Source organism: Meleagris gallopavo, chromosome Z (assembly GCF_000146605.3).
Source record: "Meleagris gallopavo isolate NT-WF06-2002-E0010 breed Aviagen turkey brand Nicholas breeding stock chromosome Z, Turkey_5.1, whole genome shotgun sequence".
NCBI classification, from domain to species: Eukaryota; Metazoa; Chordata; class Aves; order Galliformes; family Phasianidae; genus Meleagris; species Meleagris gallopavo.
Genome location: NC_015041.2, coordinates 38,556,445 through 38,568,604, shown reverse-complemented (window position 1 = coordinate 38,568,604; position 12,160 = coordinate 38,556,445). Strand labels below are relative to the sequence as shown.

At 37.6% G+C, this 12,160-nt stretch overlaps 1 protein-coding gene across 1 annotated transcript in view; it reads right to left on the bottom strand.

Annotated features, from left to right (window-relative positions):
- The window catches only part of LRRC2 (leucine rich repeat containing 2), a 210,553-nt gene that overhangs the window by 135,200 nt on the left and 63,193 nt on the right, over positions 1-12,160 (bottom strand). The window contains 1 exon segment of the mRNA XM_010725844.2: positions 3,517-3,549. Coding sequence (XP_010724146.2) covers positions 3,517-3,549 — 33 coding nt within the window.

The following is a 12,160-nucleotide window of genomic DNA, read 5'->3' as shown; positions in this document are numbered from 1 at the left end:
TCTTTTCTTCTTCAGGCAGTCTTCAAAAGAGGAAGATACTATTATCTACTTCTTTGGCTACAAACTCTACAGCTCCCTGTATTTATTAAGGCTGCATATACTACCAGCACGTAACAAATGCTGTTCATTTTTTAGCATAGAATCAGTGAGAGATAGTTTTTCTCAGGCAATTAAAAGAAAGAAAATTTTGACCAGTGAGACGAAAATACAATCAGATAAAGGTTATCACAGAACTAAATTTATGGGCAGTAAATTATAAATTTATAAGCAGTATTTTTTCAAGTAGTTTTCTTATGGCCATTCCACTCGTATTAAAATCAAACTTGCAGAGAACAAATAAGTACAATCTGACCTACTGCAGGGCAAAGGAGTGATTCTTGTTTCATTGTGCAAAGACTCACAGAAAGCAAAATAATTACCTTTAATCTTATCATTATATCAAAGGGACTCAGGAACCCACTTGCTGGTTTAAGTGTATGAGAAAGACAAATTACACAGCCCTGCATGCATGGATTCTGAGGTGCTGAATACTAATTTTAGAGGAGTTTTATCAGATAGGCAGATGAAAAGAATTAACAGAGACTTGTTACTTTTCAAGAGTATATGCTTTGTCAGGCTGCTAGCAACTAAAGTTTGACAGATCACCAAGATACACATATTAAAAAGACTTGAAAATATTTGCTTTCAAAAATCATTATTTGGTATAGATTTTCGGATTCTGGAACATTTAATATAATGAAGATAGAAAACAGATATCTTCATAACGTCATTCAGGAACAATATAAATAAATACATGATGATGGATTAATTAAAATGTTCAGCCTTGCAGATCGATGCTAAAGAGAAAAATGTGCAAATGCTTGAAATAACATTCCCAAGAGATAAATTAAACATCTGCAGCATTTAATGTTTTTTCTTGACACTCTCATGCACTGACTTTGTTATTTTGCCTAAGTGATTATCTTAACTAAAATAAAAATATTTTTTTAATAACTCAAAATATATTTAAACAGGTACTATGATATATGTTGTCTGGTCTCCTTTACAGTGTCATGCTGCTCCTGAATGTAATGAGTAGCGCTGCTAGACAAACTAAAATGGTGCTCTAACCTCAGAAAAAAAGCTGTGGGTAAAGAGATTTACTTATTAAAAGCAACAGTGCTCTCAGAAACGAAGACTAAATAGGGACCGATGTGATAGTTATGCCAGTGTTCCCTGAAAAACCAAAACATTAAGGTCAGGAAAATTTTTATGATGTCCTGGGCAGTGAACTGCTTTCTTTTTGTAACATGATGACAGGATTATGCTGGCTGTCAGTTTTCCAACCCTACAAAATCTTTACAGACTTACAGTGCTACATCTCTGCCAATGTTAAAGAATAAGTAGTAAAAAGCACGTACATGTATCTCTTCTGCTGAGATAGTCTTCCATGCATTGATACAGTGATACCTTACTACTTATTTATCTCTTTATCAAGATACACATGCAAGGACATAGACATTTCACAAGTGTTACTCGATTTTTAAAAAACATCTTCAACTCATGCTCACTTTCAAAATATAGAATTGTTTTCTGCCCTATACATGTTTAGCTGGCATATGCGTTAGTGGAGAATTATCTTTCAATGAGCCCACCATCTTCTACAAATTTAGTTTAAAACTCCAGAGATCTGAGATTTCTACACCTTCTGTTAAGAAAAGACATCACGAGTTGCCATCAGGGCTTAGTGTCAGGAACAGCCTGTTGATAAACATAGGTAAAGATCAGCTCTGATAGCCAGTTGATCAAATGAGAAATCTGAGTAAAATTTTAAGATTCCCAGTTTAAGAACAGGTTTAAGAAGTAACCTTGGAAAAAAGAGAAGCAGAAAAAACAACATACTTCAAAATCACATAAACGTTACTCACCACCCTTGGTCTGATCAATGGAAACATAAAATTAGAAGAAGGGATTTTTTAGCTATAGTCAATTATTGCTACAGATGATTCTGTAGTTAGTAAGACTACATTTTGGTTGAAGGCTCTATGCTTCTCCATAGATTGATTTACAGCATATTTCCTTGGAACTCTTCATCATCTGCACTTATGATTTAAGCAGGAGTAAAAAATGAGAATATATTATTTATAATCTTGTTGAAATTTTTTTGTTGTTACCATGATAGAAAATAAACTTCTCCAGCATAACGTTGTCTGCAGCGACCATAAGCCTGGAAATCTATGCCTTAGGCGTCCTCTTGCTGTTGATGTACTTACTGAAATACTTATTGTTGTTTTTCACATCAGTGGCCAAGTTCGGTTCTAGTGGGCTTTGGCTTTTCTAATTTTCTTCCTGCCCAGCTTCACTACATAATCATCATAAGCAGCTTGCCCTCTTCCAGAGACTATAAACTTACCTTTTGTTCCTGAGTTCCAGCCAAAGGTCTCTGTTCAGCCAGTCTGGCCTCCTTGCCCATCGGCTTGTCTTTCATGACGTGGGGATGGTCAACTCCTGCACCTTTAAAATTATTTCCCTAAAGTATTCTCAGCCTTCCTGGTCTCCCACTACTGCTCTCCAAAACTACCTCCCAAGGGACTCTCTCAATCATTGTCCTAAGGAGGTTTAAGTCTGTCCATCAGAAGTCCAAGGTGGCAGTTCTGCTGACTCTCTTCCATGGTTCAACAAGGATCAAGAAATCTAGCATCTCAAGATCACTATGCCCCAGACAGCCTCCAACCTTTACACAAGATCTTCTGTGTTAACAAAGAGCATTTTGCTTCCCAATGTTGGCTCCTTCACCAACTGTGTCAGGAAGTTATCTCCCATACACTTTAGGAACCTCCAGGACTGTTCCGTATCTTCTGTATATTATAAATTCAGCAGATGCCTGGGAAGTTGAAGTCTCCCACAAGAACAAAGGAGAGAGACCTTGAGACTTCACCCAACTGTCTATAAAGAGCCTTGTTCACCTCTTCATCCTAGTTGGGTGGTCTGTAACAGACTGCCACAATAGTGTCAGTTTTACTGGCCTTTGCTTTTACTCTGACCCATAAGCTCTCAACCATCACCACCATCATTAATTTCCACACATTCACATTATTTCTTAACATAGAGAGCCACACCACCACCTTTCCTGTCTTGCCTGTCTCTTTTGAAAAGTTGGTAGCCATCTATCACAGCGCTCCAGCTGTGCGAGTCATTCACAGAATACAGAATCACAGAATCACAGAATCACAGAATCACAGAATCACAGAATCACAAAATCACAGAATCACAGAATCACAGAGTCATTCCACCACATTTCTGTGATGAAGACTAAATCATAGCTTTCCGACTACACAATGGCCTCCATCTCCTCCTGTTTATTACCCATGTTGTGTGGATTAGTGTAAAGGCACAGGAGCTGGGCCTCCTTTTGAGTGGCAGTAGCCGTAATGCCCTCACAACCATACTCAGATTTTACCACAACAACAAACGTCACACCAACCCTTGTGTTCTTCCAACAAAAGGGTGAGTCGTCCTCTTTCTTCACTAAGACACAAGACTATGGGATCTTACTAGCATATCCCTCTCCTACAAGCACTGGGACATTACATACAGGTTCCATTCCAGTGACCCCAGTTACACCCCCACCCTCCTTCGTACCTAGTTTAAAACTCTATCAATGAATCTTTCCAGCTCCTGTCTTAAGACCCTTTTCCACCAGTGGGAGAAGCTACTCCTATCGGTTGCCAGTAGGGCTGGTTTGGGGAAAGAGGTCAATGTCTGCATGACACTGTGTCACAACATGAAAAAAGAACAGGTGCTCATGACGAGACAGCAGGGTACACTGGTACAGCCCAGTGAAGTAAAACAATATGACCAGAAAACTTGAGCAGTTAATCTATAGAGAAACCGATATTTCTGTAGGCAAAACAAAACAAAACAAAACAAAAAGCATGGAGCAGAGCAGAAAACACCTTTTATATTGTAAGGTGAGGTACTATTATGTCCTGATGAAAAGTGACATGACAGTGAAAAGCATCATTTCTTGCGATTTCAATGTCATGTTTCAGATATAAATAAGCTTAGTATACCTGAAATTTTCTACTTTTGCTAGTTCAGCTACTGAAATTATCAATTCTTCTGCAAACTTTGCAGAAGAATCAGAGAATCAGAATTGTAGAGGTTGGAAGGGACCTCCAGAGATCATCTAATCCAGACTCCTTTGAAAGCAGGTTTGCTGGAATAAATTACACAGGCAAATGCCCAGGCAGACTTAGAATATCTCCAGATATTCTATTCTGCAATCATTCTGGGTAACCTATCCCAGTGTTCTATCACAGTTAAAATAAAGAAGCTTTTAAAAGAAAGCAAGTTTGTATGAAACTTTCTGTGTTCTAGCTTGTGCCTGTTGTCCTTTGAACTGTCAGTGGACAACAGTGAAGAGTCCTGTCCACTTGACTCTTGCCCTCACATATTTATAGGCATTGATAAGATCTCCCTTCTTTTTTTTTTTCTTCAGACTGAACAGTTCCAAGTCTCCCAGCCTTTCCTCTTACAAGAGATGCTCTCAGCTCTTAATCATCTGTGTAGCCTTCCACTGGATTCTTTCTAGAAGTTTCCTGTCTGCCTTGAACTAGGGAACCTAGAACTGGACCCAGTAATATAGACATGGCCTCACCAGGGCAGAGTTGAGCAGGAGGATCACATTCCTTGAACAGCAGATCAAGGCTATGGTCTTCTTAATGCACCCCAGGATACCATTGGCCTTCTCAGCCACAAGTTCAATATTATTGTTAGATGGGATCTATCAAGATTGCCAGATTAATAAGTTGAGTAATAAATGGCTGCTGATTCATTTCTTTTGTCAGACATGTTATTGGCCCACATCCTGGTGGCTTTTCCCCATATCTGGACTGGAATCCAAGCATTAAGACTTAATCTCCACTATGCAGACAGCAAGATGCTCAGCTGCAGAGTAACATCACAAAAGGGAAAGAGATACAGGTCAGGAAAAGGTCCTTTTGTGATCACCATTCAGATCTTTCTACTAACACTTCTGTGTACACACTGACTAGGAAAAGAGCCAACATGGTAGTCCAGAGTGCAGAGTTCAAAAGAGCCTGAGGATGTTCTTTGAAGCCATTCCTACACACTGATTCGATTCTGAAGAATCTTCAGAGCATGTTGATCTTCAATTTTCTTCAAGAAGAATTTTTAAATGCCTGCTTACCTAAGACTATTTTCTGGATAATTCAACTCCAGAACGACTTCAGTATGTAATAAATTGATTCTAAAGGAATTTTACCTTTATGTTTAAGGCATCACATAATCCATGTTATGAGCGTTCTTCTACTTGCAAGGGATATAATGGTACCTCATATTAAACATTTTAAAATTTCATCAGCAATTTATGTGCAAAAAACAGGTAAGGAAATAATTTATTCTGCTCCTTTTCAGAAAAAAATTTCTTTGCCAATACGTTTTATTTTCGGTTTTTGTTCATTTGAATCACAGTGATCCTCTTTCAAGAATTATAGGCAAAATTTCAACTCTTGAATGCAATATTAGCATTTAAACTCATATTCAGAAAATGACCCAAGTGGTCTAATTGCCCAAAGCATTCACAATTGAAATGCATTCATCTAAATTAATCTGTGGTAGGAAAGGAAACAGTAAAATATTTCTTTTTTATTTATTTCCATATATTTTTATCCTCCTTCAGATTTGGATGTTTCATAGCTTACAGATCTGTGTCTTCAAACAATTTTCATATATCAGATCTTGCAACTAAAGGAGCTTTGCAGCTTTCAGGACGCCCATGTCTGCTATTGCATAATGGCCCAGGCCACTCACAGTTCTCTTGTAAATATGTGATCATAGTCTGTCATGACTTAAATTTTACTTAACACATACCTGATACTTATGTAATCTTGTCTGGGATCTTTGCTCACTGGGGACTCTTTTAGTCAGAGGCTTTTTAATGACAGATTCTAAGAGTTAATGATCAGATTGGGTCACAAGTGTTTACAAGAAACATGGTGGTGACAATCTTGAACATCTGATGCTTCTTTACATTACCAGATTGAGTGCAAGAGTTAAAATAAAATTTCTCCCCAGGAAGCACACATGAGAGGTAAATGGGTCCTCAGATCTCACATTCATGTTCCTCAAGGTCTCAGGTCCAGCCTAAATAGGCAGGGCTGCCTTTCTAATGCTAACTGGTGCAGTCTTAACAGGAGCCAAGCAACAAAATGCAAGGTGTTTCTCAGTTTGGTTAATTGGTCACAGTAAATCATTGCAAGACAGCACAGATGTGTCTCGAGGCAGTAATTCAGCCAGAGCCTTTCCTGTTTGTACACTATAGAAGGAAAGTAAGTAGATATAAATACTTACATTTAAATATTTTAATTGAGCTAAATTAGTTCTAATTAAGCTAAGCTAAAGATATAGCATCTCTGTGTTACTTTTCATTGGGACTTCAACTACAGATTTATTCAAGATTGTTAGCTTTAATTTTTTAGAAAGCAAGAATGATTCCTTAGGGGCCTTAACTATCCTCCTATCTTACTTTCCCAAAACAGATTTGAAAAATCACCGAAAGATGATTTAGAGAAATATTTGAGCATCCTTAAAGAAAGCAATGAAGTAATATTTTTATCTGTCATAAATGTGGAAGTGTTGGACTCTTAAGTTCTGATTAATATGAAAAGAAGATAAACAGATGTGAAATTCATATACCATCTTATCTCTCCAGTTTGCTGTGGTTGAAATAACTGACATTATCTCTTGGAAATTAATGCTAACAACAAGGTTCCTGCAGGCATCTTGAATTTTCTTGAAGCAAACTTGAAGTCTCCAGCATTCCCAATTCATCCCATTAATCTTCGCTTAATTCTAGCTTTAAAAATTTGGCTATATAAGATGCATAATGCAGCTATGTATGAAAAGATGCAGAAGACCAAGATCCTATTAGCTCTCTATGAATAAAACATAAAGGGAGTTAGAACAGCCTCATCCCTAGCTCAAAGAGTGTGTGCACTAAAACATACTCTGCAATGGTTGATTTTAACATAACTTCAAAACCCTCTTTCCTCTGCTCATTAAATTGATGCCTGAGGGTGTCTGGAGCAATTGAGTCTCTAATTCTGATACCATAGCAAAACATAAGAACATCCAGGCCAGATTTGCAGGCAAATTCAACTCATCATCATAGAAAACTTTCTGGACAAGTTCCTGAGGAAGTTCATTTGATGTGGACTTTGGGTAGTTTCAAACTCACGGAAACGCAGAGAAAGAGAAGGTGACACCAGCAGTCTTTTTCTTTCTTTATAGCAGACTCTCCCTGTAGTGCAAGAAGCCAAGCTAATTATAGTTCCATGAGAAAGCATCAGTTTAACACCTCCAGTGTGTAAATTTCAGCCTAATGAGATTTAAACTGCTTGAAAACTTTATGTTCCTGGAAAAATAGAATCACAAAAAAAAGCTTCAAGCAAGCAACTAGCGAAGTACTAAAAAATATTAGATCTTATCTTCCACAAGCAGAGCACTTTATGATCTTGAAGGTCTTTTCTATCCTAAATGATTCTGTATTTATTTTTCTCATCTATGTTGTAAAGACAGTAGCACAATTGCAAAGAAACACTAACCAACCTCCATAAATGTTTCAAATGTCATGTAAGTGATCTTCAGAGAAGTATCATTCGATTAACAAAACATGTAAGTTCTTCAGTCTGCTGTTTTAGTGGCTTTGTGATCATCCTAAAGGAGGCATTATAAAGAAAACAACTGTGTGTCGTAGGCATGGATGACATGACTCATGCACCATCCAGAATGCACTCAGAGGTAAGATTCAACATAGTTAAGCTGTGTTCTTGTGTGCAAGGTGAAATTCCAGCATCTACCTAATCCTCATTTTTTTCTGTTATTTTAAAAGAACCTGCTGCTTTCCCACTTCCCAATCCAAGGTTCATCTCAAGAGAAGAAAACAGGTTCTGAAAATTTCAGTGAAGTTAACTGACTTGTTTGGTTGTCCAGACAAGCCAATGTTTTCCATAAACGGTAATCAAACCTTCAGTATCATACCCAGCAGGAAGGGCTAGAAACATCTAAGCCGAATTCTTTCCAGCTGCTCTTTCAGAAGTTACATTGAGGGATTACCGGGTTCAAATCAATGTAGGGAAACACCGGCACTCCAAGCAGGCATCTGGCATCATCTACTGGACCAGTCCATCGAGGAACCCCTACCTGTTTTCTCTCTGGGGTGTACTGAACTCACTGAAGGACCCAAATTGGGTCTTCTGTCTGATGTCCTTTAAAGGACTGATTTTAAAAATGTTACGCTACAAATATTTACAGAAGCATCAAAAAAGTTAACAACCAACTTCCATGGGAAAACACCCGCTTAAACTGATCAGGTTTTTACCTATGCTATGAGTTGTCTGCTTCCTTCCAGAATTTGTGAAGGCTGGGGAGTACTGTCAAAACTACTGTGGCCAGTGTTGAGCCTAGACCAGGCGGACAAGGCACACAAAGTGACAGAAATCCCTCCTTTCAAATTTCTAACTGTCACTGAATCAATCAGTAATGAGAAGGATGTGAATACTATATGCAGTGAATAAATAAAAAGGCTGCCCAACAACAGTGGGTACAGTGTATGCTTTAAAATTTTACCTCACTGGAGTTCATTTTCTCTAACATCAAAGAGAAAAGAGCATGAGAAGTTCATGAATTTGAAAGTTCTTGTAGATTTTTTATAAAGTCCTCTTCTTTCTCCTCTTCAGCACAGGGTCTTAAAAACACACAGAAAATGAAGGAGCCATGTCAACAAATTAGGGCCAAAATGTACTGCATTTACTAATGAAAGTGTAATGGAAGAGTTTTATTTCCACCTCTCCCACACAATCCAAGAGTACACTCAGAACACAGAGGAAGAATTTGATCACTACAGAAAATTAACATGCCAGGTGCTCTGGAGATTTGCTCTTTGTCAGTCATTTTACTGATACTTCTGAAGTCTCTGCAAACGTCATTAAGAAGGAGCTTGTAAGTACTTCTGCAGACTAGAGATGAATACTGGCATATGGCAGGTTATGGTAAACAGGCTTGACAAAGTTTCTTTGTGAAGTAAACAAAGACAGAGGTGCACCTGAGAATTTCTTAAATAATTTTTACTGCATAAAATTGTACTTAACAGTTGCAATGCTTTTGAGGTCATCTGTTCAGTCACCTCTCACCCAGTTTCTTCTTCAGATGTGGATAGCCCAGCAGAGCACTTGTTCTGTTCAGAATTTGTACATACTGGATGTTTATTTTGTATAAGGTGTCACTGTGAATGCCCAGATCTATTTATTGTTCACTGTAAATTCAATCAGTACTGTGTATCATGTAAGATGTATCAAATCTGCTGCAGATGACCTAAGTGTTTATGATGTTTATCACAAGTTGGCATGCTTTACAAAGCATCTTATCTGCACAACTGCTGAAATATCATTACAGCTGATGGAGACTCAACACTGAAGTCACCTTATGAATGCAGATGCTTGTAAATGTTTAGGAGTTGCCCACATTATAACATTCAAAACAAAGTTCTAATTTCTAATACATTGTGAAGTTGTTGAAGCTGTGAGTCACACGGCAAGGAAGAAATTATGGGCTCTCCAGCACCATGGTGGTTAGCATCACTGTTGTATTCAGTCAGGACACACACCTGTTTTGCAATAGTGTATTATTTTAATATTAACCAAATAGTCACGGAGAGCATGGACCTTTGTTATTATCATATATTCCAACAAGAGGGCTAATTTCTGTCATTTCACGTGATTCAAGGTGATATAATGTGTTGAAAAAAGCTCATACTTTAATATTTTTGACAAGTTAAACAAACTGACCAATGCTTAGTATGAGATGGAATTCTCCTTTACAGAAAAATCTGCAGCTGTCAGGTTTTGCTCAGTATTTTCTGCTGTAAAACAGACTACAGAATAAAATTAAGTGAATATGAACTACACAAAGCATCCATCTCATAGCTTCTGCTTTTGCTGCTTGGTGTCTGAAAAATGACAACACAGGAAAGTTAAAATACTCAGCCATGCTATAAACACTACTAAAACCAGCATTCACATACGGTCTATTACCAGTGCAGATGAATGTAATGAAAACTGAGATCAGCTCATACATCTGTCACCAACCAAATCTACAAAATATTTTCCTCAGAAAATGAAATGTGATTATGTAAGTGCTCATATCTAATAGAGTTCTAACAGCTTCAAATGATAAAACTAGTGCTGGTTTAATACATTTTGTCAGCTAATGTTAACCAAACAGACCATTCCTATGACTATTACCTCAAAGAGAACAGATTGCATGATAGGTCATAATCAAGCATACATCCTTAGATTAACAGCTCCAAAGTACTGTGCACTTCTATAAGTCACCCTGTAATGCAAAACCAAGAGTGATTTGTCACCTCACTTCAATCTCCATTGCAGCTAAGATAGTAAGCGTGGAATTTTTCAAGCTTCATAGGAGTATTAAAATGGATAATGATAGCACGCATTTTAAAAAATAATTCTCAGCACTTGCCAAGTCATGCTCTCTGAGGTATCTGTAAGTGTGGGAGGGATGCATGCTTTCAAGGAGGCCTGTGTTTCATGGTCATCTCAGGCAGGGGGCTGCAAAGTTCATTAAATGATCTTATCTCGCTACTGGTTCTGTTCAAAATAACCTTGATATGATAAAGGATTTATGTTACCCCCACTTCAAATAAAAAGTACCAAGGGATGCATTTCATTACTGTCCTGTGACACTGGAGAAGCCAGGGCTGCCCTGGCAATATTTTTCATTTGTTTGTGTCACAAAGAGGATTTATTTGCTGGAAGAGCTTGACTCCTGAGGTAAGTAAATACTTTTTATATGGCAAGATTTTCATAATAATATAAAGAAATATATTTTTTCTCTAACTTTAATTCTCACAGTATATTTTAGGGAAGATGACAGTGTGAGGAAAATGTCCTGGAAGAGTGCCCAGTTTAACAGCATCCTAGGCAAGCTGCTGAGTAGCACTGATATAGAAAAAAAAAATAAATTGCAATTTCCTTGCCACAGCCCTGGGTAAAACAGATGTGTATTATATATGAAGATATGTATTTTGTCAACTGATGGACTTAAACAATAGCCAAGGATATATACACACTTCTCTTGCAAAGGTGATCTGTTACAGAGAGGCTTTTTAATTTAACAGTAGACACTTTCAGACAAATCTGGACATGTTTCTCTTGCATGATTTGTCACAACTGAATGACCTAACAAAGAATATGAGCCTGAGGCAAGATTTATCCAATTCTTTGATCTGAGATCATCGAGCCCTCCTGTACTCAAAAAATCAAACAAAGAAGAAAACATTTCCAGGATCCCTGCTTCTAATAAATATGCTGTATTTACTATAATGCTATATACTTGATCCTACAAATTCAGAAATTCATAAGATTAAATTTCAAATATATCTAGCAGAGGGGAAAATCTTATCTTCAGAAACAATATTTAATCATGCAAGCAAATTACTACTGCTTTAAATATGCCTTAATTGTTGACATCTAAAAGCCATTCAGAGTTAGACAAACCTATGGAAAGTTCATGAAAGGCATTAGGATATTCTGTACTGCATGATGCTTATGAATGCCTTTTCACTCAACACTTGCAGTTATGCAACTGTCACCACAGCTGTTTGTATCATGGTGACACGACATGTAGAAACCTGGACAGGCAGCACAGAGAGTCAATAAAAGAGAGGGAAGATGATGAGCAGAGATGTGCTGCAAAGATGCTCCAGGGAAAGTTTGGTGAGATCAGCATCACTAATCACAGAGAAACACAACTCCAGAAAGAAGTTTTCCAGAGAGAACAACAGAGTTGATTAAATCAGCTTGAAAGATGTTCAAAAACAGGGAATTGAGCCAGCTGCGTTAGACTGGGATTTGAGAACAAGAGGGCTACCATGGTAAGTGAGCAGGCCAGGAGGAGAAAGCTCAATAGATCTGAAGGCAGAGAATGAAAAAACAAAGGTGTCTCTGAGGGAAGTGCTCATCTTTGGGCTGAAGGAGAAGTTAACAAAAACAGCAGTGTGCAGGAGGGCAACTAAATAAATAAATCTAAAATAAAATAAAGTTAACCTAATGAAGCTAAATAAAAGCACAAGAGCAGA